Below are 26,861 nucleotides of genomic sequence, written 5' to 3' on the forward strand. Positions count from 1 at the left end.
CCTTACTGTGCATAAAGTGGACTTAAAACAACAAATCAGCAGCTAAATACGTATAAAATATTTAAGATGCTTTACCATTAATACTCATGTTACGGGACTTTAGACACGGTTAGATATTGATATACAGACGAAACGTGTGAACATATCCTCGTAACTGTTTATTTTGCTCGGTGACAGTTGTCGGTCACCACCATTCATATGGGTGGAAACTTGGTGGGCTTCATCCGATCTGCGATGTTTCGCCGAAAGCCGCTAGGTGCGTTGCTGCGTCGTCTGCTTGGGTTTATTTGCTCGTCTCACGGAATCGGGATGTCGAATACCTTTTTGGTCAAGCCCTGCCCTTCGTCTTCGGCCATCAGATAAAACTTGCAGGGTATTTATGCTAAGAGAAAAATCGGGGAATTCCAAATAGTCATGTTTAATGGTGGTTAGTTCTCGATGTTTTCTGCATTGTAAGTGTCTGCAACTTTCCGGAAATTGATAGTTTTTATTCCAGAAATGCAACATTGTTAGTTTTTATTCCAGAAATGCAACAATCATTTAAGCGAAAATGGCATGTTCGAGTTCAAAATTTCCACAGTGTTGGGAAATTTCGAACATTTCCCGTCCCGAACATCCGGATTTTAAAAAAATTCTGTGTCGTACACTCCTATAGATAACTAAGCCTAACAAACCTAACCTAACAATTAAGGCATTTAACCCTGACATAAGAACACGAAGGGCGTCACTTGACCAAAAAGGTGATGGGAGCCAAATGCGGTAGGATTTTCCATTATCAATATTGATTTGGTGGATGTTAAATTTTGTGTTTTGCTTGGCCAGTGGCGTTTTTTTTTCATCGGATAAGTGCTGTTGGATTCTTTTGTTTATAGATCCGATAGACCCGTCAGCATAATGCATCTTGCAATGACACCCACATCCAGGCAAGGGTCAGGGGGGCTCAGCCCCCCTTGGAACTGCTGTCAGCCCTCTTGACATTACGTAAAACTATTGTGTGTATTTGTAATTTACAGCAGATATTATTTTGCTTACAACTTTGGTGAAGGATAAATTCAGAGACCATGAACAGCAGCTATTATATTCCTTCATCTTATTTACAAGAAGAAGTGTAAGTAGCGGCAAGCATTTATTAGATTCTCTTCTCTAGACTTCAGAAAGTTCCTTCACAGGGGAACTTCTTTATCTGTACCTTCGTTGACCCTGTTGCGACCTCCCATTCATACAGAAATCTTGTGACTTTGATGTTATTATGCAAATTTCCTCTGCATCTGCGTCAAAGGTTAACAGTTCCCAAGTTTTGGGAACGAAGGGGAGTTTTATTGTTTCGGCCGGGGGGTGGAATGTACGGTAGGCACTATGATTGAATATTGTCCATCTTTTCTTCGGTGATATAAATATCTGTATCATCAAACGTAGTATGGAGTGTGTAGTAAGGGATGATTTCAGTAGCAGCCAATTAACACTTTAAGCGATATTTTGAAAGATATAGAAAAAATGTAGTATTTGTGTGATATTTCTAAACTTTATGTAACTTCATGACCCCCCAAACATAATTTACCTTCATTTAACACTGTTAAACGTTTGAAAAATGGACTGATTTACAAAGAGTCCCTTGATAGCCCATGAGCCCCCCCAAGAGATCAATTCTGGCTACGGGCTTGCCCACATCGTACACCCCTGGGTTATTCAAAGAGTCAAGGAAGTATCGTTCGTGCATGTTAAATCTACTGGCTATTTTAGAAGACTTATCAAGCACAAATTATACTTCCTTGCTATTCTCTAGATGTAGATCTCTTGGTTTGTTTATCTTTCTTTCTCTCATTCTTATTTCTTCTTTACTTTCAACCCATTCGCTTTGAGTAGCATAACTTGGAGCCTAACTTTGGGGGGTAGAACACGAACCTCAGGTTCCAGAAGGTTGAACAAATACTCTTAACATATAAATGTTAATAAACCTGGAAATTTGGGAGGAAAATGAGTGGCCCCAACCAAGTTACACCTATGAGGGCAATATATCCCAATTGAATTACGACTACAAGTTCTCGCTTTTGAGCCTCTTTGAAACATTTTCGGCGACGTCCATGGGCGAGTTGCAAACAAAAAGTGTTTGCTCAGTGGCGGCGATTAGGTGGAGGGTGAGGGGGACAGTCGCCTCCCTCCACACACACTTTTGCAATTTTCCCAATTTTGGAACCAAATCGCCGCCACTGTGTTTGCTGATAAGTTCCCTAAAATCGAAAGGGGAACGACTTTTGCATGTTGTTGCAATTCAACTTTCGTTTTCAAAGCGAGAGCAATCAACCCGCTTGCAGAGCAGAGTATAAGTGAAACTGCAGCGAATGAATGATTTGTTATGCGAGTGGGCCAGGAATCGTATTTCACAGACACAGTGCTTTGAGCATGCTGATTCTAAGTCAACACATGCACCGTGGGACTCGTTGGGTTGGTACGAAAACTAGCCGAGAGAGAGAAATAAAACAAACATTTCTCTTCTTTTGGCTGCAACGCACCAACCTGCATGTGAGTTTATGTTCTCGACCTTCATACTAAGCGAACTGGGCAAGCCAGAAAGTTACTTATGCTAATAGTGTGTGTGTGCGTGAGAGAGGGAGGGAGGTTCTAATCCCTGCTGTTTCGAATGCATACCTTCCAAACATTCAATTGAACAAGTTGTCCAGGGATCATTACACTCACAAAAAGGCGGGCAATCTTTGAAATGTTAAAAACTTTATGTCCATCGGAAAGCGTTATGACACAGGGTCGGTGGACTCGAACGAGGTTCCGACAGAGTCAGTAATGGATTGGTGTTTTCGACAGAAACAAATTAAGGCATATATTTGCATACATTGAAGATGTACATTACAATAACCTACTTAGGTTGAATGTACTATCTCAGGATGCTTTAAGCGATTTTAAGATAGTTGTCCCGGCTTAATTCAAACTTTTTCTGTGATAATGGTCAGTGCTCATTTGCAAAGCAATTACTAACTCTAGTTCATCTTTCGGTTACTGTATTTGGAAGGTTAGTAGTTTTGCAAATGCAATTCAAACTAGTAATTCTCATACAGCACACACGAGACAGATATATTACAGTTACGTAGTATATTTAATATCTATAGATATATAATGCAACGTAACTGTGACAGTGTAACATCCCAGAAATATGAGACATCGTGTGCTCTTTGGGAAGTTCCTACCTTTCGTAACCAAAAAAATAGTAATCAAAAATATGTATTTTTTCAACGGTTTGTGAGGAACGGCTGAAAATATATAAAAAAAATGTCCATTTTCCTAGATGCGGCAATAGCACAGCATGTATAAGTGTTGATTTTTATTTATTTTATTGCTAAGCACTAGTTTGATCCTCCCCCTTTTTTAAGATAATTTTTTTCCATGTATAAACCTAAAACAACTGGACCAGTACGTACCTTGTCAATTCTTAAACTTTTATTTATGAGGAATAGGAAATTACACAATATGTAGGGATACTGCATATGTTTATGTAAGAAAGCATGAGCGCCGAATCTCCATATTCGATACCAAAACACAGTGCAACATTTTACGAGGGACGTAAAATGCACTACAGGAAGCAGCAGTCAAGGAACCCGTCAAGATGTGACAGCAATTCGTTATTTTTATTACTTTTCCGGAAAACGGGGAGATGAACAGAAAAGGGAGCAAGCAGTGTGTGAAATGTTGAAATTCAACATGTAAGCTCTTCTACAAACTGTGCGCTAGTGAGTGAGAAAAACACACGAGGGAAAAAAAAACGTTCCAACTTAACAAGTGAACATCATCCTTCTTAATTCAATGGATTAACAAGGCTTGATTGTTTAAACGTTTTCCGCGCCGCCGCTGATTTGGGAGAGAAAAAAAAGGAATATAAATCTTAACTAAACGACTAAATTTATCTCGCCACAAGGACCAATAAAATCCAAGACAAAAAACGCGCGATGGTGCTACTTTGTTGATGTCTGGAGACCTCATGTTCTCCCTCCCTTGGTTCTTTGAACTTCCACTCCGTGTCTGGTAAACTTCCTACTACGAGATCAGTTGACCTCATACTAGATGTGGGTAACAAAGGTAAAAAAGCATCCATGGTTTAATCAAAATGTGATTTATAAAGGGTATTCACATTTGTGGACTCAAAAAGTCTATGATCTAATGTTTCAAGACATCATTCTCAACTTGCAACACAAAAACTTTAAAATGTGACTCCTCTTCAAGAAACCATCAATACATTTCTCGTCCCTTTGATTGGCTATGACTTGGTGTAAATTAAAACTCAAACAATTTTGAAATATATAGATCAATATTGGACACCATCTTCTCATTCTGAACGTCGTGATGAACATAAATATACTTATTTTTTGTTGACGAAAATACACATATCCATTTAATTATAACAATTTTGGAACAGAAAAATACCCATATTAGTTTATTACTGTATAAAAAAATATATATAATATTTGTGGCTTTGTTTGTACACTAGCGTCAGCACCTGAACCTAAACACTTGTGTGTATAATCAGGTACTCGTACAAATAATCTCTCCCAAGATACATTATCCTTGCCCCATGGTAAAGTGGGATGCAAAAGTATTCCTAAGGAAATTGTCCACTATGTTTATTCTCTTTGTATGACCCAATGCGAGCTTCAAGAATCAACAAAACGCCAAAGAAGCTGCTGACAAGCCCTGCACCAGCATACGTAAAAATAAATTTCTTAAAAAGACTAAGGGTTCAAGAGCCAAGTTAATGACAATAGACAATTTGCGCGGCAATATATGTGCATCCCACTGTACTCCAATAGAAGGTACATTGGGTAAAAAAAACAAGAAAATATGAAAACTATTAAAAAACTAAAGTAAGTGCTGAATTCCTAGCAACTGGAAGCCACTGTGTCCAAAAGATCCCTAAGTACAATCAGCAGCAAAGATAATAGTAGTCAATTTATTCATCGCTATTTTGATTACTTCCTATTGTACATCATATGTTGATTTAAAGACTGGAATTCTGTTTATTGAACTTTTTACCTCTCTAAAATGTCCCTACATCCAAGGGCTCCCGCAGAGGAACTTGCCCCCCTGGGATTTCTGGAAATACTTAATATAATTCAAATTTTTAAATTGTAGCGTGAAAACATGGACATGGAGTGCCGTAAAAGACAGTAGATTAACTGTCTATGCAAATTATTCTAAAGCTGGGAATGCTATATGAGAATTCTTTTAACTGCGGGAAAGCATCACACTACCTTTCCCCCACTTTAAGCGATGCTGCACTCCCCCCCCCCCTTTTGAGAAAAATCCTGCGAGCGGTCTTGCCTACATCCCCTCTGGAGTGAAACTTCTGCATAAATCCCTGATAAGCACAAGCTATTTTAAGGACAGGAGTATAATTACCTTCACCAAGCGTGAAGAGTCTAAAGACGCCGCTCTGGCGCCGGGATTTAGAACCAGTATGTATAATCTCTGTGGCACTCGTGTTGTGTTGTCCATATATGATTGTGATTGTCACTTCATTCATCTTATCACCATTCATTTCCATCGTCGGGATTAGCCCAAAGTGGCAAAAAGACAACGTAACATTCACTAAATCAATCAATCGTTCGAAAGACGTCGCATGGTGTCACACGGAATCTGGAATTACATGGACGCTTTTAGAAGTATTACTTTAAGTACTGCAGGAGCATGTTACTTCATTCAGAGGCGTCTCGTGAACGCATGCGTCAATTGTGGGGAAAAGGACAGCTTGCTCTGCGACGACATTCATGAGCATTTCTACATTCTAATTTCTTCATATAGGAGAAGTATTTATTTTACACGAGAGCGCTGAACTACGCTTATATTACATTTATTGGATCTGAAGTGACGCATGTATCAATTGTGGGAAAAGAATGATTACTTTCTTTTTTGCCACTTTGGGCTCATGAATGTCGTCCCAGAGCAAGTTGTCCTTTTTATGCTGCGCATGCGTTCACGAAACGCCTCTGCTCCATATAAGTACACAAAGAACATGATCCGCGGTATGACGCCAAACCAGAGGTCCCGGTTTCGAATCCCGGCCTGGGCGTTCTTTGTGAGTGTCCCTTCATCTATTCCATCCTATCATCACTCATCCTCATCGTCTCGATGAGCCAAAAGTGACAGGAAAGCGACGCAAAATAACAAAAATTGATCAAGTTAAACAAACAATATGAACGGAAGATAAGAATAGCTAAAAAAATTGATTATAAAAGGAAAATATAAGAAACATAACAATTTTCATTCTCCAAGTCAATTACACTGGAACCGAAACACAATTATTACTGATATTTTTATTAACATTGATTCATTCATTCATTCATTCATTGTTTTCTGCCTAATTGGCAGGTTTTTCACTGCAATCTCCAGCTTTCCCTGTTCTCTGCCTTACGCTTCGTAATAGCATACGACCCAGTTAATTTAATATCATCCATAAGCTGATATCTCTTTCTTCCACGGACTTTTCTTCCTTCAACCATTCCCTCCAAGGCATCTCTTAGCAGGCAGTTCCTTCTTAGACAGTGTCCTAACCAGTTTCTTTTCCTCTTCTTGATGGTCTCCAGTATTGATCTTTTTTCACCAACTTTTTTCAGTACGGCTTCGTTTCTTACCTTGTCCGTCCATTTTACACGCTCCATTTTTCGCCATGTCCACATTTCAAAAGCTTCGAGTCGTTTCTCTTCATTTCTTCTCAATGTCCAGGTTTCTGCACCATATAGTGCTACACTCCACGCAAAACATTTCACTAATCTCTTCCTTAGACCTATGTACATGGGCCCACAAAAAAGATTTTTTCTTCTATTGAAAGCTTCTTTTGCTATTGCGATTCTCATTTTCACTTCTTGGTTGCAGCTCATGTCACTGCTTATAGTGCATCCGAGGTACTTGAAGCTATCCACTTGCTGGATTCTTTCACTGTTTGCTCTCACATTAATATTCCTTGGTTTCCGTCCTATAACCATTGCCTTTGTCTTCTTTACATTAATCTTCATTCCATACTGCTCACGGCTGCTGTTTAACTCTTCTAACATACTATTTATGGTTATTTCATCCTCAGCGAATAATGCCATGTCATCAGCAAATCTTATGCAGTTTATTCTTCTTCCTCCCAATTTGACACCTCCTGTACCCTGGAAACAAGTTTTCACTATATCTTCTAAATAGATATTAAACAAAGTAGGCGATAGGCAGCATCCTTGTCGTACTCCTCTTCCAATTTCACAGCCTTCTGTCATTTCGTCTCCTGTTCTCACTTTAACTCGTTGATTCATGTATAAGTTGCTTAGAAGTCTTCTCTCTTTCCAATCTACACCAATTTTCTTCAGAATTTCTAAAAGTTTAACCCAATTCACTCTATCAAAGGCTTTCTCCAGGTCTACAAATACTACAAACACCTCCTTTCCTTTCTCTAAATATCTTTCCCCAATGGTCCTCAGTAAACCAATTGCATCCCTTGTACCTCTTCCTTTCCTGAAACCAAACTGTTCTTCCTCTAACTCGCCACTGACCTTCGAGTATAGGCGTCTGTTCAGAATTCTTAGAAGAATTTCTGCCGAGTGAGATATCAAGCTGATTGTCCTGTACTCAGAACATTTTCTGGCATTGATTTTCTTCTGCAGAGGTACCAAAACAGTCTCCGTGAAATCTTGTGGCCAATCCCCTTTCTCATAGATTTCATTGCATAAGTGCAGTATTTCTCTTTTTCCATCTCCCAGGCATTTGATAAGTTCAACAGGAATTTCATCAGTGCCCGTTGCTTTCCCATTCCTCATTTCTTTGAGTGCTTGCTCAAATTCTTCATTCAGGACATAGTATCCTTTCTCATCATCAGGCACGTCGTTTTCATTTTCTACATTCAGACTGTCTGGGCGATTCTCTTTCTGGTAGAGCTCTTCAACGTACTTTCCCCACACATTCGATATTCCTTTTTTGTCTGTGATTTCACATCCTTCCTCGTCACCTTAGTAATCGACTTAGATATTCGCTTAGAACAGTAACCGGAGTAAAAAAAAATCATAACTCCCGAATATTTTGATATAATTGGAATAAATGTACACCTTGTGTACTGTATACCATCCCCGTAAACATGTAGACTACACTGGCTCCATCGTGGGAGAATAATTAAAAACTTTACAACTAAAATACCATTACGGCCATGACGTCACTAAGATTGCGCAAAAGAGAGAGAGAGAGAGAGAGAGAGAGATGTTGCAATGAAAGCTTCAGCAATTTACTCCCCCTTTCCCCATAGATTTTAAGACTTGTCGTTTGCGGAACTTATCCAGCGATCTCTTTGTTTTGAATGCCAACTAACCGCCAATTACTTTCTGCGGAAGGCTCTTCCAGGCATTAGCTGGCACTACTTTTTTGTAGCCAGGAGGCCTTGTTCAGTTGAACAGGTGTTAAAAAAAGAAGCAGCTGTAGTTATGACACTGAATACAAGTTGCCGCTGATAAGGCGGAACCTGAATCGCCATCAGCAGATTTTGGAAACGATGCAAAGTGCAAACGAAAAGATACAATCGGAAACGTTAATGCTGAGCTGCAACACATAAATAACACCTAAAGAAACAATGAACAATTGCGTAATTATTTTTTTTGCAATCAAAAACGCAAACATAGCTATTAAAGGCTTTTGTATTATTCAACACATGTCTTCCGTTTTGCATTAAAAGAAAGAACACCTTCTGGGCTTTACAAGGAGAGGATTAATACTGCTTCTTCGTATTTCATTTAAGTAATGCTTAAACAGAAATATTGTACAGTTTAACTAAATCATTATGTAACTACACATACGAGAACAAAGGAAAGGAGAAACAGTGATTATGTCGCACTAACAAAATGATGAAATTCCATTGGAAGCAAGGAACAGTGCGGCGATTATGGGGGCGTTGGCCCCCACTTTTTGCCATTTTTGTCCCCGTACTGTGCTAAACCTTATCTACCAAGGGAAAGTAAACTGTCCTTGCCCCCCAAGTTTTTGAACCCAATCGCCTCCACTGGCAAGGAGTATAATAGCCTAATTATAATTAGTGTCAGAGATGACAATATGGAGAAGGGGACTTCAAAAATTGCTTTCTTTTCTTAATTGGAATGTACATATAGTTAATTTGCAAATAGTGTCAGTTATATGAGATCTCATAGAGAGCCTTTAGAATCTTTATTATATACGTTTTATCAAATACATATCTATACGTCTTCGGTTTTTTAGCTTCACTTCAAGCCAAAACCAGTTAAAATCGGTCCTCTGATTCTCGAGATACTTGGTATTAAAGAAACCGTTCCAAAAAATTCAAGATGGCGTAGGCAATTCAATATGGCGCCATATTTTAAAATTGCAACTTACGTTTTATCAAATATATGTAAATCTTCGCTCTTTTAACATTATTTCAAGCCGAATGCCGTTGAAATCGGTCAAATGATTCTCAAGATACTGAGAATTAAAGAAATCGATGCAAAAAATTCTAGATGGCGTTGCATTTCAAGATAGAGCCGTATTTTAAGATGACAGCGGGTCAGATCGGACACCTCCACATTGAGCGATCATACGAGTGGTGTAGATACAGTCTGCAAATTCTGTATCGATCTAGTAATATTTTTTTTACTCTAACAAACACCACTAATAAGCGGGAATGTGAGGTTTAAGGGAGAGGCAGAGGACTGATGTATACAAGATGAGCTTATAACCCTTCTCACGACAATAGTAAGAAGGTACCACCCCTTATCTACCCAACCATCATCAAGTTCCGCCGCTTAAGCACAATTAGCATCCTTACGAGGCAGTGACGTGCGGTGACGTCGACACTTGAGGTAGCAAGCAGTGGCGTGCCCAAAGGAGGTTGGTGTTGGTCATAATCCCCCTCCCCCCTTTAGTGCCCAGTATTCCTAAAAAAATAACGTCAAAGAAAGGAAAAAATTGCAAAATGAGGAAGGACTACTAAATGAAAGTAACACGTAACTCCCAATCCCTTTCGAAAATCCAAAACAAGTTGATTTGACTACTAAGCCAGAGATCCCCGGTTCGAAACCCGACCTGGACATGGATGTTATTTCTGTTTGTCCCTTTATCAATTTATCGTATCATGTTCACGATTAGCCAAAAGTGTCGGAAAAGCGAAGTAAAACAAACCAAATCAAACAATCAATAATTTGATTTGATTTTTGTAACTTAGCGTCGCTAACACATTTGGTTAATAGCGAAAATGATACGAAGACAAACACAAATAACATCCATGCCGAGGTGGGTTCGAACCCGGAACTCCTGGTGTCTTAGCGTGTAGTGATAACCACACCCCAGTGGTTGGTTGATTTGGTGTTTTAAGTCCACTTTATGCACATAAAGGCTAATGGGGACTGGACCTAGAGTTTAAAGTGGGATCTGAAAGCACTATGTGCCTCCACCGGGTACCGATCCGGTACCACTTGCACTCCCGCACGGAGGTCGGCCGACAACAAAGATGAGTGGAAAGCTCTAACTATTCGGATACGTGGGTATCGGTAAAGTAAACTGCATTTTTCCTCAGTGGTAAATATCAATTGGATTTTTGGAACACCATCTTTGTATATGATTAACATTTTTTTAAAAAAAAATTGCATTGATTTCCCTAATTTCTTCATCTCACGATATCGTTACTGAAGGATCCGGGCTCGAGCCCTGGTCTGTGCATGAGTGTTTCTTTGTAACCAGTCTTCATCCGTTTAATTTAATCAACGTTCATCGCCATGGCAGAAGTTAGGTAAAGTTCTGGAAGAGGAACGCTTAAAAAAATCCTCCCAGTGCATCTGCAGGTCACTGTGAAATCAGGAGTCCAGAGTTCTCTGTTTATGATTGTCCCTCGTGACTTCCAGAAGCTCATTAGCTACTTATCGCGATTAAATTATGCAGCTAGAAAAAGTGATGGAAGGTTGCAAATATTCAATATATTAGAGGGGATAACAGGTCACAATAAACACCTTTTTGTAGTTTCTTCGATAATATTCATTTGATTTTCTGAGTTCTGGGATACATTTTTCATTTCAAATTATTTCATTATTCACTGCAGAGTACAACACATAGGAACAAGAATGCGCGCTCGTCACGGGTTCGAATCCCGGCCTGAATTGTTCTTTGTGAGGCCCCTTCATCAATTTCATCATATCATCACTCATCCTCATTTTCGCGATAACAAAATGTGGCAGAAAAGCGAAGTATAATAAACCAACAAATATCAACAATTGGAACACGCGTTATCTTGCCAAAATTAATACATGCGTATTTATGACTGTTTAGCTTACACATTTTTTTTATTGGAGCCCAAAATATTAGTATATTTAAATAAAACACCAATAAAACGAGAGCGTGAGCAAATATTTGTTATTTAATCATTATATATTCTATATTAAAAAAATAAATGAAACCGTAACATTTTTGTCTGCACATAATACAAGTACGTTCCCATTTCATAAACAAATAAAAACTACATCCCATATTATACATACATATTGTACAACCTGTAAAAAGTTGCGGTGTAAATACAGAGACTGCAGAAAAGTTTCCCCTGAGTTTTTAGAGGATTTACAAAGGAATCTAAGGGAAATCAATCCCATATCTGTCCTATAGGAGATAGACTGGAGGACCTGAAAGCATGGGCTTTCAACCATAGGAGCGGGGTCGAGGGGCAGAAATCTTCCCTTTCCCTCCGGGCGGATGTCTCTACCTGGAACTGGTAAGGCGGAGGAAAAGCCAGCTAGGGTATTCAGCCTTGCCAGCTGATGACGTCGAGGGACGAAAAGCGCGTGGAAAAGAAGTGTTTCATATTAACTGTGGCTTCAAGTCAATAAATATTGTGATTTGAAAATAATTAGAGACGTGAGATTGATTGATCTATCTCTGCTAGACTAGCTACTCCTCAGTGCACGTCACTGTTAGGAAGCAAGAGTTTCACTCGACACTCCTCACTAGCGAGCTCACCGCATCAGGGAAAGAGGACAGAACAGATTTGTACATTTTGTCTTGTTGCCGTTGTAACGACTTCATTGAGTTTTCTAAACGGCACCGAAAAAAGCAAAGTAGGACATTGCAAATTGTAAACATGCGATTAAATAACACTTAATTTTCTCTTAATTATGAAATTATCACTTTTACGTGAATGCGAAGTGTCATTCTATAATTTCTTGCAAAAAGTAAATCCTATAACATATCACGCAGACAGACTGGAATCTGAATACACATTGCGTGTTGCCCGTGCATGAGGCACACGCACTGTCAGCTCGTAGCCCAAAGCGGGGCAGGGTGTGGTGCAACGGGCAAAAGGATAAGAAGGAAATAAAAAAGCAGAAAAAGGAAGTGGAAAATAAGGGTCGGGAATTTCTCAGGCTCCGTGCCAGAAGGTATTTCCAGACCAGTTACGCATAGACGCACATACACGTATGCTGCCGAGAATCTGATTGTCGCGTTTATCTGATTGTTTCCGGATGGAACAGTGGGACCATCTTTCTTATCGGTGGATATGCGTATCATGTACAGTCACGGACACTTCTGGGCTGTAACGATTCCATTGAAAGTAATGGGATTGTTACAACCCAGAAGTGTCCGTGACTGTAGAAAACTTACACATTCAACATCGCAAGCATTTTCTAATTGTATGGGGTGTAAGGGATGACCGCTGAGGGGACACTTTTATTTATTTTATTTCTTCTATAGCGTCGCTTTTCTGGCACTTTTTGCTAATGCCGACGATGAGAATGAATGATATGATAAAATTGATGGACATTCACAAAGAACACTCATGCCCAGAGCGGGATTCAAACCCGGTACTCCTGGCTAACAACTTCACCACGGAGGTCGGCTGAAGGCACCCACAAGTCAACCTCACTTCCAAGCAGTACACCCCGGTAAATGCAATGTTGCAGGCAAACAAAGCTCTGGCGTCTGAACTCTCACTCATTATTAGATATCGGAGTTTAGGTTTTTAACCTATTTTTTGCTTTCCATGGCATGTCACACTCAGCTCTCCAGAATCGATTCTGTTCTTAACTTTTTCCTTGCTATAGTTCGTTACAGGGTTCCCTCATTACGGAATTTTTCACCACATCTCCTGTCCTTTCTAAACTTACAGACTCCCTATCAGCGCCGTTTAGTGAATGATTTTAGGTATCTTTACAAAATTGTCAATGGCAAAATCCGTTGCAACACGCTCCTCCAGGAATTCCACTTTCGAGTGCCTATGCGCTCAACACGCAACATAAATCTATTTTACACAGCATAGACTGGAAATTCAAAAATGATCGCTCTTCCACAGACTTCCCACTCAATATAACGACCTCCCATCATCAACTGCTGATGTATTTTCCACAGAGTATGCCTTTCGGTCAACCATCAGAACATATGTTGCTAAATAATATTTAATTGTGCTATCTTGACTTATTTATATTAATATTTTGTCTTATTTTGTTATTTTTATTTTCGTTATTTTCATTGTTAATGATTTTAGTATAAAATGGCTACGTCCTGTATCTGAAATTTTCTCAATAAATAAATAAATAAATGCTTGTTAGAACCAATTTTAGGTTTAAGTGTCTAAATTAAACCCTTTTTTTAGTTTTTTTTCTAGGTTTTACAGGATTTTTACATTTCTCAGAGGTATTTACTTGGTTTGGTAATGAAACAATTCAATGACTGGCGTGTTTGAAACATGTTTTCTGTTCACCCCCATCCCCTCCAAATCTATAATGTTTTTGAAAGCTCTAATCTAAATAAAATGTTTTAATTGGAGGGAACAGTTCCTCCCTACTTCATGAACCTGCATTATGGATCCTTAATGGTAAGCCTTGTCTACTAAGACAAAGTAAACTGTCCTCCCCCAGTTTTGGCACCAATCACCTCTACTGCCTGCACAGTCCAAACTGCAAACTTCCGATCCATGTGGTCTTACTAACTTTCGCGTCAGTTCGGTCCTTTTGTAGCATTCACGCCTTTCGAAGTAACGTTTTTTGAAAGTTATTTGAAAGATAAAATATAACATCCGCTTGTACCTTCATTTCATGTTTTACTAAAATTCACGCTTAATTCCCAGAACCCATAATTCACGCATAATTCCCGGAATTCAAAGAATTGTGCAGCAAATGATACATACGTAATTCATTTTTCATACCAACAAGTAACTTTTGCTAACAGCATAAGTATAGTAATACGATAATTTGTGGATAATTTTAAAAATTATGCATACAAATTAAAATTTGGTTAGAAAATTAACATTTGGTTGACATATAGACTAAAATTTCTTACGGTTCTTGTGAATCTTGTTAACAATTCTATCAAATCCGTAATTTTCAGGAATTTTGTACCACATAAGTTTTTTGGAACCTATATTTCAGAATTTTTCGAGCCTAATTTAAAAATTTTAGAACCTATTTCAGAATTTTTAGATTCTATTTTAGGACTTTTAGAGCCTATTTTAGGAACTAAAAATAGTGCTTTTACTATTTTTAGAACCTAAAAATCCGAGGTCTACTCATTATAATCATGCGTGTGGCTTATGCTGTGTCGTCTATGTATGTTTGTAACTATTCCTTCACCCTTTTCATCTAATCACAATTCATGTCCATTGTCGCGATTAGGCAAAAAGTGGATCAATCTAATAATAGGAAATGTAGATGATACGGAGGCTCGGGTGCAACTCAAAGAATGCTGATAGGGTACTTTTGATATTCAGTGCAGAAATCAGCAGCGAAAGTAGGACTATTTAAGAAATTCAGTTAGATAGCTAGTTGTAGAATAAGTAGCATATGGTCACGGCTGGACTTTGAAGATTTACGACAATGTATGTTTCACAGTCAGCCATTGAATATACATGGTACAAAAATGCAATTAATATTTGCTGGAAAGATCAGGAATGGCAACGGTCTATTACCCTATGGAGACTAGGCAACGCTGCATGGCGAACGCTGCCACATTAGGAACGAGAGCCAGCGATTCTTGGCCTTTGCAGAGAGGATTGACGCTCTGACTAGGCAACACTGCATAGCGAACGTTGCCACGTCGTGTTCGAGAACCAGCAATTCTTGGTTTTGCCTTTCCCAAATGTAAATGTACTTCGTTCTACCAAGGCTTTAAAAGCAAAATAACATTCATTCAATTGGGAACATGAATACAACGAACGTTTGTATCACCAAAACGTCGAGAAAGTAAGATTCATATGACAGAATACACATTTTTATGTGTAAATAACAATTCACAACAGGAATACTTATTAGCAAAACGTGATCTTATCTTCTAACCATTCTGTAATGGGTAATTATTTACCTTTGAATTAAGTGGAACTTGAATCTTACCTTCTGAACTGCTTTAAGAATATATTTACATTGAGGCTTCTCTTCCCATCAAGCAGCGTTATCTGTTGGAAGAAACAAATAACAATCACTTAAAGAAAAGAGGGATATGATGACAATACAGGCCATGATCCGATATAAATTACAAATATCCATGAAAAACTTGAATGGTTCATTTACCTCCTTAATTAATGTAAGAAACCAGAACCAGGCAACCGCATCTGACAAAAACGCGGGAGACCTGGGATCAGATCTCGGGGTCGATAATTTAAGGTTAGTGCACACCTAAATATCATACAAAAATGCATACTCTGACTCAAGGTGGATAAAAATCATGATTTTTTAAATTTAAAAAAAAAACGCTTAAAATTGTTTGTATGATTTTTGGCAACATACATATAGATGTTTTTTTTGTTTTGTTTCTTTTAATATAGAAAGGCTTTTCCTAGTAAACAGCCCTGTAAAATATTAGAACAGTTTGATTATAGCAAATAAAAAATATACATTTTTCTGTTTCTGATACTGTATATATGAATCTACTATGAAATTGTTTGTTGAGTGTGTTAATGAAACTAATAATTTCAGTAACTTTTCTTCCAGTGAAAATAAAACAGTCTGGATGTACTCTATAATTTGTAACTCAAAATATTTTTTTAAGTTTTTGTAGCTGAATTTTGGAAATTTTATTATAATGATAGTTGGCAAAATATCAGCTGCCATGTTTATTTACAGTTCAATGATAATGACACTACTTACGGTTTAACATAATGAGTATTTTGTATATATTTCTACACAAAATCTTCGATATCTTTGCTTATATAAGTTACTGAATTTTAAATCAAGAGAAATTTAATTGTGCTTACAGATTACAGATTACATTTCCTTTCGTATGAGCTTCACCCCATCAGTACATCTATTCTGTTTGCTTTCTTAGAGCATAATAAACACCATTAAATGATTAGAAGATTAATATACTTTCACCAAAAGTGATTCTGATATCTACAAAATCCTTATGTACATTATTCTATAAATTATTTATTTGAAGTGATTTAAAACAGTGATTTTTTTTAAAAAAATCACCTAAATTAAATCTTGACTTAATTTAACCTGATTTAAATCAGTCCACCTTGATCTAACTACATTAGCATAAAGTCATCTGCTTTTTCCTGTCCCTTGGATGGAGGATCGAACTGATCTTAGCAGGCAAACCGGTCACTGTCTTTGCCCCCCAAGAAAAGTTAAAATAATAGTAATGAGTACAAAAAATCACCACTTCTAATAAGTTTTTCTTAATATAATGTCTGCTTATGATATTAAATAAATGAAATTTATTTTGCAGCACATGACCTACGATAGTAAGTACATTGTGCTACGCGGTATGGTTATTCGAAATGAGGGATATGGTTCAAAGATTCATCAATCTAATCATAATAATACTTACTTCTGTTGGTTCCTTCTTGCGACGCTCCGTGTCAGTGCTGTTCTCCCGTCCGAGTCGCGGCGATGTTTGCGCGGGTGGGGGCGGTGCCTGCTGGCAGAAGAGCCCCTCCATCTCTGCCCAGTCGAGGTCCGCCATTGGGGAATGCTCGTGACTCCTGGCCACCAGGGCCCAGATGTTGTGCTTGCCTACGACCTGCGGAAACAATGCGAAATGTCAATGCAAAATTGTTTTTTTAGAAAAAGAGAGAGAAACAAGTCAGCGTCAACTGCAATACCAAATCCAATGCATCAAAGCTACGCTAAAGACATTTAATCTGGAAAAATGTACTATAGGATGGTAAGCAAAGTAACAGTTGGGCTGAAAAGTTCGTAGGCTAACATAGTAAAAAATATTTTTTTGACAAAATTCGATTTTATTATTCAATATAGTTGCCTTTGAGGGCGATACAACGATTATAGCGGTCATACAATTTTTCGATGCCATTTTTATAGTACGATTTCTCTTTAGCCTCAAAATAGGCCTCAGTTTCGGCGATTACCTCTTCATCAGTGCTAAATTTCTTTCCAGCGAGCATTCTTTTAAGGTCTGCAAACAGGAAAAAGTCACTGGGGGCCAGATCTGGAGAATATGGTGGATGGGGAAGCAATTCGTAGTCTAATTCATATAATTTTGCCATCGTTTTCATTGATTTGTGACACGGTGCATTGTCTTGATGAAACAGCACTTTTTTCTTCTTCAAATGGGGCCGTTTTTTCGTGATTTCATCCTCCAACAACGCTATGTAATAATCGCTGTTGATGGTCTGGCCATTTTTGTGGTAATCGATGAATATAATACCATGCGCATCCCAGAATACTGATGCCATAACCTTGCCAGCCGACTGTTGCGTCTTTCCACGCTTTGGATTCGGTTCATCACGTGCAGTCCACTCGGCTGACTGTCGATTGGACTCTGGAGTGTAGTTATGGAGCCATGTTTCATCCATTGTAATATATCGACGGAAAAATTCGTGTTTATTATGGTTGAATATCGCTAAACATTACTCCGAATCATCAAAACGTTGTTGCTTTTGATCGATTGTGAGCACGCGCGGCACCCATTTTGCACACAGCTTTCGCATGTTCAAATATTCATGCACAATATGTCCAACACGTTCCTTTGATATTTTTAAAGTCTCAGCTATCTCGATCAACTTCACTTTACGATCATTTAAAATTATTTTGTGGACTTTTTTGATGTTTTCGTCGGTAACAGCCTCTTTGGGGCGTCCACTGCGTGCATCGTCTTCGATGCTCATTTCGCCTCGTTTAAATTTAGCAAACCACTTCTCAACGGTTGATTTACCTGGTGCAGAGTCCGAATAATGTTTATCAAGCCAAGCCTTGGCTTCAACAGTATTTTTTTTCGCCAAAAAGCAATGCTTTATTAACACACGAAATTCTTTTTTATCCATTTTTTCACAATAACAAAAGCTGCTTCACTCACAATGCTATATCTCACGAACTAATTATCCGGCAGCTGTGAAATTTATACACGTATCTTTTGAAGGTTAGTACTAAGTAAAAATCACATGAATTTAATTCTCGTAACGCCATCTATGAGTCAGCCTATGAACATTTCAGCCCAACTGTTATATGTTTACATGTATATGGATTGGATTTAGAGGCAGGGGATGATGATCATACTACTACTATTAATAATAATAATAATAATATACTTAGCAATTTAACTTTCGTGTAAATGCCAGCGACAGTATTTGTTCAACGAAAACTACTCGCTATCTTCTTCACAGTTTATCAAAATTATAACAGTATGTGCCACAATTATTCATGTAATGAATTCACATCCAACAAATAAACGACAAATAGAAATTTTTAAAAATATGGATTTTAATAAGATTGATTGAATTTTAAATCGACTCTTATCGTACAAATTTATGAGTATACATAAATCAACAACGCAATTAATTTTGATATTTCGTGTATTGAACTGTTAGTGCAAAATGCTTGATCATTACAGAGTGGCACGAATAGAATCGTTTAACTAGGAAATTTAAAATTATTTTAGATTTGTTGTAAGTCTATGCATAGGACTGGACCTACAGTTTACTAGTTATAAATTGATTATTAGATTATATAAATTGTTAAATTAAGCTGATAATGAAATAAATTAATCAAAGTTTCCCTCCATGCTAAAAAATGACTACTATTATTCATTATATTAAGACGTACTAAGTATGAATAGATTAAATTTAAAATTATTTTAGATTTGTTCTAAGTCTATGCATAGGACTGGACCTACAGTTTACTAGTAATAAATTGATTATTAGATTATATAAATTGTTAAATTAAGCTGATAATGAAATAAATTAATCAAAGTTTCCCTCCATGCTAAAAAATGACTACTATTATTCATTATATTAAGACGTACTAAGTATGAATAGATTTCTAGATGCAGAGGTACTTGCACTCACTCACCTTGTGGTTGGGGATCTTATTCCAATTGATGGTCTTCATCTTGGCCTTGGGCGTGGGCGTCTCCTGTTGCGGCAGCTTCACATTATCGACCTCGGGCTCGGGCTTCATGACCGGGCTGGGCGACCCGTTCAGCGGTCCAAAGAGGGGCGGAGGGGGCCCGCCCATGCCTCCGAAAGGTGGAGGCGGCGGAGGGGGACCGGGTATCCCGGGCGGAGGCGGCGGGGGAGGGGGCGGGGGCCCACCACCGGGCGGAGGAGGAGGGGGTGGAGGGGCGGTTGCCGAAGTCGGAGACAGGATCCCGGGGGTCCGGCCCCCATCCGGCGAGAAGGTGAGGTTGAGGGACTGCTTGCGGGACTTGACGTCGCCGTCGCGGTGGCAGGAGCAGTAGCAGCGTCCGTCGCCGCCCTTGAGCTTGGAGAGGCTCTTGGCCTGGCTGGGCGAGCGCAGGAGGCGCGTGGAGTCCTCCTTGTTCTCGAGCAGGGTGGCCCGGTGCACCAGGGTCTCCGCCGTGTCCCACACGAGGTCGCTGATGGCCTCCTTGGGGTCGATGCGCAGGAGGTGCTGGAGGATGCTGAGGAAAGGGATCTCCTGGGGCGTCTCCGCTACCTGGAAGGAGGGGGGGATTAGAAAAATATCACTTTATGGTAAAAGCGCTGTATGCAAAAGCAGGTGGATCTACGCCGTCATGGAAAGAAATACTTCCCCCATTAAGCCTTAATATCAGTAGTATTTTGGGGGAAGTATTTCTTTCCACGACTGTACACACGAACTGACCACTGAAGTTTCAAATTAGAAACCTAGCCTGGGCATAGCAGCTTCGCGTAAACAATTAACCCACAGAACCAGAAAAGTAACGATAAATAAATAAATACAAATATAAAATGTTCCATCTGTGCGAATTTACTAAGTACCTTAGCAATTTAACTTCATAAAGATATCTCATTTTAACGATAAAAAAAGTGAAATAATTCTATATCCATCAGTGTAAGCAAAACCACGTGACTTAAAAAAAAAGAGTTCATGAAATAGTTCCAAAACGGCCCGTCAGCTGTATAGCTCACAATATAAGTTCCTACAACTTCAATATAGAAAAAGCAATGGTGTGACTTCATCAGACGCACTACATTCTTAGGTGCACGATTCCTGCACAGTACCCAATCCATCAACCAATAGGATAGGATTTATCATAAGCCACATGTATTTGCTTAAACTGCTGTTGTTTTTCCACCGGACGGACAATAGTTTTTGAAACATGCACTCTGCTTAGTGAAAGGAAGATACGTATAATGTGGTTAAATAAACTCGGGAGGAAAATAGACATACAAAATTTCTAGTGCATATACAACAACCTTTAAATGATACTTGTATTTGTCAAAGTTGGTTTCATGCTCAGAATGGCTAATAGCAACTGGAACTAGTTTAATGTGTAATCCAAATCACTGTGCAGTGCCCACACCGGAAATCGAACGAGGGACCCCTTTTATTGAACACGCTGTGAAGTCAAGGGCTGCGGCTTTGAATTACTGGTAAGGTACGAATTATTTCTGATTGTTCTCTCTTGATCGTCAGGTAGTGAGTTTAAGTCAGAATTAAAAAAAAAAAAAAAAAAATACTATACTTACAGCTCACTAATTTTCTTTCCCGTTTATTTGCCTATTTTGTAGGGTTTTTGGTTCATAAATATCTATCCCTTCCGTCACTCACAAGCTTCAGACAAAGTTCCCTTTAACCCGAAGTCATCATCTCAAGAATGTGAAGCTCGTGGCGCTGAAGGAAGCCTGCGGAAGTGAGGCAGAGTGGCATCTTCAGTTATCAGAGGGATACCAGTCATCGGGGAAGCATCCAGAAGATCACCGGTCCTCGAGGAGCTGACATATGAGCGTTTTATACCCTCCATATGGCTCAGGTCAACAACCCTTCCTCTGCCAGGCGTTTCAAGCCATAAAATGGCCAAACATCCGATTCTTCATACATTAAATGGTGATATAGGCATAGTTTGGTCTGCAGAATGGTTTACAAACGGGAAGAATGGGGAGGGGGCATATATGTGCGTGTGTTTGTGCGTGAACTGTTAGGCTCTGAACGTCATAAAGAAATTGAGAAAAACCTCTGCGCTGCAACAAAGGAAGAATTTCTGCATAACATTGACTTGTTACATTATTGATATGTCTTCATTCGTTGTATAGGCTACCTAGTAGCCCATCGAACCGAGGTTCGATTCCTGTGTAAGCCATTGTCGCGATTAAACTAGAAAGGTAGAATAGTAAAACGTACTTATTTTATGTTTGATTGATTGATTTGTTCTTTTAAGTCCACGTTATGCAGAGAAAGGATAATCGGGACTGCACCTACAGTTTAAACTGGGATCCGAACCATTGTGCAATGTGTCTCCCCTGAGTATCGAACTCGGGACCCCTTGATTACAAGGCGACGACGTTACCACTACGCCATGGGGGGGCTTATTTTGTGTTGTTCGTGATCTTATATAACATGTGTATGTACTGTATGTATTTACTTGTGCGTGTGTTATACATACGCATATGCGATTTTCTTCCACTTTTGGCTAATTGCAACGATGAGCATCATCAGATGAAATTAATGAATGGATAACAACAAAGTAATACCCATGCCCAGAGTTGTATGCAAGAGACGTGGTGGTACAGTCCATATGGCGACTGACTGCCACAGGGAGTTCTGAGTTCGATTCCCGGGGTGGGAGATGCCGGGAGAGAATTTTTCGGACTAAGTCCCTGCGTATAGAGGCTGTGGGGCTCACCCTGCTTCTAATTAATGGGTACTTCAGGGCAAATAATTAACAGGACCACACCTCGCTAAAATTTTTGTATAGCTTTCTGGCGCAACAGGCTCTGCGGTCAGGGCCTGCCAAGCGACTGTTTTTGGGTCAGCGCATAGAGTCCCATCGCCGCTTTTTACTGGCTTTCGAGACCGGAGTCCGATACTTCTTTTTCAAGTATCTCTCAAATTGTGCTCACGATGCTGGGACAACACCGAAATTTTTGGGAGCTCCCACCGGGATCCGAACCCGAGGCCCATCGCACCAGAGGCAAGACCACTAAATATGTGACTAATATTCATTTTCAAGTGAGGATTACTTTAAATGTTATTACTTCTGTATTATTATATTAAAAAAGGTGAAATTAGTGGCTCAGTGGAGTCGGACCCTGTGCCGGAGTGGTTAGCACATCGCGCTACAACACCAGGGGTCCCGGGTTCGAATCCTGACTCGGACATGGATGTTTATGATTGTCTGTCCTGAAAAGTCCTGAAATTGAAATATGAGTGAAATGACATGAGTGAATGAAGTGTGATGGGGGAAGCTTCCGCATAGGGGTTTTCCTTTATATATATATATATATAAAAATAAAAAAAGTCGGTAACGCGTCCGACTACCATGCTATAGGTCCCGGGTTCGATCATCGGCCGGTTCAAATCCGGGAACTTTTCTAACGTTGGAAGCGGGCCCGGCGCCCACCCAGCGTCGAATGACATGGGTACATGGGGGAAACCCTGGGGGGTAAAGGCGGCTAGGGGCGTGATGCTCATCACATCACCCCCACTCACGACCGGATCAAGAAAGTGTGAGACGTTACCCCCACACCCCCTATACGCCTTCATGGCGTGGTGCTAAGCACAGGGGAGCATTTTACCTTTTTTTAAAAAAAATAGTTTATGCAAATTAATGTTGCTTTTTATGTTATCAATGAAAATAATTACCACTTGCAATTTAAGTTTAATTTCATTTGTTACTTAGCGTCGCTTTCTGCCACTTTTGACTAAATGCGACGATGACGATGTGTGATATGATGAAGGGAAACTCACAAAGAACACTCGTGATGCGGAAACCCCAGCGTCTAGCGCGCTGTGCTAACCATTCTGCCGGCGTGTAATTTATGTATGAAACATGTAAAGTGCAGTCATGGACACTTTTAGGTTATGATGATCCCATTGAAAGTCAATAAGATTGTTACAACCCAGAAGTGTCCGTGACTGTAACTAACTAACTAACTCTCTAGCCTTCTTACACCCGAAGGTTCATGGCTGCAGCAACACAGGTCTTCCATCTGTCCCTATCTTGAGCAAGTTCTATATACTCTTTTCCATCCCTATCGATTTCCTTTAGGTCCATCTCAACGTTGTCCCTCCATCTTCGTCTTGGCCTTCCTACAGGTCTCTTACCATCAGGTTTCCCAACAAGAATCCTGTAAACTCCTCTTTCCTCTCCCATTCGTGCCACATGGCCTGCCCACCTAAGTCTTCTTGATTTAATTATTCTAATAATATCTGGACATGTATACAAATTATGTAGTTCTAAATTATGTAACCTTCTCCACTCACCTGTCTCCTCATCCCTTTTAGGTCCAAAGATTTCCCTAAGGATCTTATTTTCAAATACTCTCAATTTATGTTCCTCTTTCAATGTAAGGGACCAAGTTTCGCACCCATATAATACTACAGGCAAAATTACGGTTTTGTATATTTTAACTTTTAGTTTCTTAGATATTAAACGAGAAGACAAAAGTTTATGAAGAGAGAAGTAACATGCATTTCCTGAATTGTGACTGTGACTGTACAAGTTATATTTTATCTCAGGGTTGTTAAAGTTCCAGGAATTTTAATTAAATTCAATTCCGGTCCAGGAGAGAAAATCAGCAAGCGTAAATGGGTTCTGGACCGTAAAGAACCTTTTTATCTGGAAGGTTTTTCAATTCGGTCCAGGAACCTTTATTTCCCCATCAATTAAAATACAGTCCAGGAACCTTTTTTCAATGTAACAATACGCAACTGGGACCGAATTTAAATTGTGTGAGAGAAAAGAGATTCCAGTCCTGCAACGGAACCCAATAGAACCCATTAGAATTTATGGGTTCCTGGACCTTTAACAGCCCTGTTTTATCTAGTATAAAGTAAAAGTATCTTATTTATTTTCGAAAGTAACGATACGGTTAAATGTAACTAACTCATATTGTAAAATGAGTAACTGTATCTAATCATTATTGGGCCTCCCGATGACGCATTGGTAGCGTCGTCGCATTGTAATGAAGAGGTACCGGGTTCGATACCCGGTGGAGGCACATAGTGGTTCGGATCCCACTTTGAACTGTCCATAAAGTGGACTTAAAACACCAAATAAATCAATCTAATCATTATCTTTTTTGGACTAGATAACTTTCCCAACTCTGTTGTATTATATACAGACACAAAAAAAAACACAGTCATAGTGGAAATACTTTCATTTCTCACCCTGGCGCGTGAATAAACAATGTTATAAACAAGAAATAAACCACTAAATGCATTCTTAGGGCGTTGCATTTCCTGCAGTTTCTCTCCGTATTAAACCAGCTCATCCAGTTACATGGACGAGCAGTGCACCAGATACCACAAGGAAAACCCAAGAATTCCCGCATTGAATAAGCACACAAAAAAGAGGAAAAAAACAAAAAAGAGCATGCACCCACCTGCCGCAGAATGGCGTAGAAGACGTCCAGGTGCGAGCTGAGGTCCACCCCGTGAGGTCCTGTGATCTGGGACTCGTCGCTCTCCCTCTGCTCGTCGAAGACATCCAGCTGGACGGCGAGGTCGGGCGCCGACGCCGCTTCCCGCCTGCGACAGACAAACCGTAAAGATCACTCCCCCTGCTATTTCCAGACCCTCCAGACGAAAATAGCCACCCTGAAAAACCACCACAGTCACCCCTCGACGGAAGGCACAACAGCCTGTTCTTCCTGAATCTTCTCTCTCTCCCTGCCTCATACACACACACTCACTCTCTCTCTCTCTCTCTCTCTCTCTCTCTCTCTCTCTCTCTCCATCCCCAAGGGATGGCCAAATCCATCCGGATATCGGATAATTTTTTTATCCGGATTTCAAATATTCCGAAATATTCGGATATCCGAATTCTCTCGGTTATCCGAATTGCCAGGATTATCCCGATATCAGAACTGCCCAAATTATCCTGATCTTTGTATCATTACGATAGTTTTATCGTTGATCCGTTTTACGGGATATCCACATATTCTAATCTTAGTTATCCGGATATTCAAATATCTGAATTATCCGTTGAATCCGAAACAGATATCCGTTATCCGGATTTTGTGGCCATCTCTACTCTCTTTTATTTTCATTCCCTCCCTCTTCCTCTATCTAATTTCCCTTACACATAGGCTACAGATTCTACATCAATCCATTTTCTTTCCCCCATTCTGCTAACCATCCAGAAGATTTAGATTAATAGACAACTGCATTCTTGAATTTAATCGTTGAAATCACTTTGGTGCAAATCCTCAAACGTTACGATAGGAATCCACCGAATCTGACCTCTTTCAAAGTATCTAACCCCTACACACACACACGCACGTATTTTCATTGCATTATTCTATCGATATCAATCCAAATATAACAAACCTGATATGTGAAGCTTGCTTACGGGTTTAATTAATTTCATAAGTTGTAATACAAAGCAGTACATTTTTTAAAGATTTTGTTGTGAAATATGAAACTCAACCCTTGATGAGGCTTGGTGAGAAATTTTATAGGAATTTTGAATCATCTTGTGAGAGTTATGGATATGTATCTGTAAAAAAAGCCTGTATGTATAGCCACCGGCAATAAACTGAAACGTTGCGTTATGTGCGTTACCTAAATCTAAGGCAATAGCATAACTAGCTATTCAAAAGTTGTTTACTAAAGTTTACTCATCGCCGTAGAGTTAGGCAACACACATAGCGCCATGCAGGGAAGTCAGTGTATCAGAATCAACGTCTCCCATTTTTCTTGTCGGTGACTGTACAGTGGTATCTATGAGCATTACCGTGCAAATTGTCCATCACCATGTTCGTGCACTTTATTTGACCCAATAAGAGCTTCAAAAATTAAAAGAAAACTCAAAACAAGCTGTTGAGAACTTCTGCACCACCATACACGAAAATCCATCGCTTAAAAACACACAGGATGTAAGAGAAAAATTAATGAAAATAGTCATGGACAATTTGCACGGTAATACTCATGGATCCCACTGTACATGCAAAACACCAACCTATAAAGCACACTTGAAACTTCGATGCGCATTGAGGTGTAATGTGAGACCTCGTAAGTGATGAAAGAAAACCACAACGTTGAATCCCTAGAACAAAGGTAAACAGCGAGACAGCGAAAGGAACAAACAAGGAAGTGTATGTTTCCCCACTCCCACCCAGAATACTGATTGGGAAAGAAAAGAATGAGTTCATGCACGGGAAACAGTGTGCTGTAAATTTGCTACCCGCAATTGAGAAAGCGAAGTGTCCACAAGTGACAATGCACATCGCTAGCTTAAAAACAATCGCCTACACTGAGAAGAAGTTCCATAAGACAGTGTACAAGTGAAAGTACAAATAACTTATCAGTAAGACCCTGACTCTTATGTAGTCAAAACATGCGAACTATGTACAGTCACCGGCCAAAAAAAAATGGGACATCTAGAGCCTGAAATATTCACTACACCGCAATGCGATGTCTGTGTTCCTAATTCTAAGGCGGCGGTAGAAGTTGCCATTGGAAATTTACTATTTGAATCCACTTATCGCCGGAGAGTTAGGCAACACACACAACGCATTG

General features: G+C 39.4%; 1 protein-coding gene across 5 annotated transcripts in view; it reads right to left on the bottom strand.

Annotated features, from left to right (window-relative positions):
* form3 (FH2 domain-containing protein formin 3) overlaps window positions 1–26,861 on the bottom strand; it is a 290,254-nt gene that overhangs the window by 38,929 nt on the left and 224,464 nt on the right. For all 5 annotated transcript variants that reach the window (XM_083119204.1, XM_083119202.1, XM_083119201.1 and 2 more), the window contains exons 6-9: window positions 24,725–24,869; window positions 19,248–19,853; window positions 16,771–16,962; window positions 15,333–15,394 (exon numbers count right to left, since the gene is read on the bottom strand). In XM_083119204.1, the coding sequence (XP_082975330.1) occupies window positions 15,333–15,394; window positions 16,771–16,962; window positions 19,248–19,853; window positions 24,725–24,869 (1,005 nt within the window). The remainder of the gene's footprint in view (window positions 1–15,332; window positions 15,395–16,770; window positions 16,963–19,247; window positions 19,854–24,724; window positions 24,870–26,861) is intronic.

The sequence above is a fragment of the Lepisma saccharinum genome, chromosome 3 (genome assembly GCF_977018435.1).
Source record: "Lepisma saccharinum chromosome 3, izLepSacc3.1, whole genome shotgun sequence".
NCBI lineage: Eukaryota > Metazoa > Arthropoda > Insecta > Zygentoma > Lepismatidae > Lepisma > Lepisma saccharinum.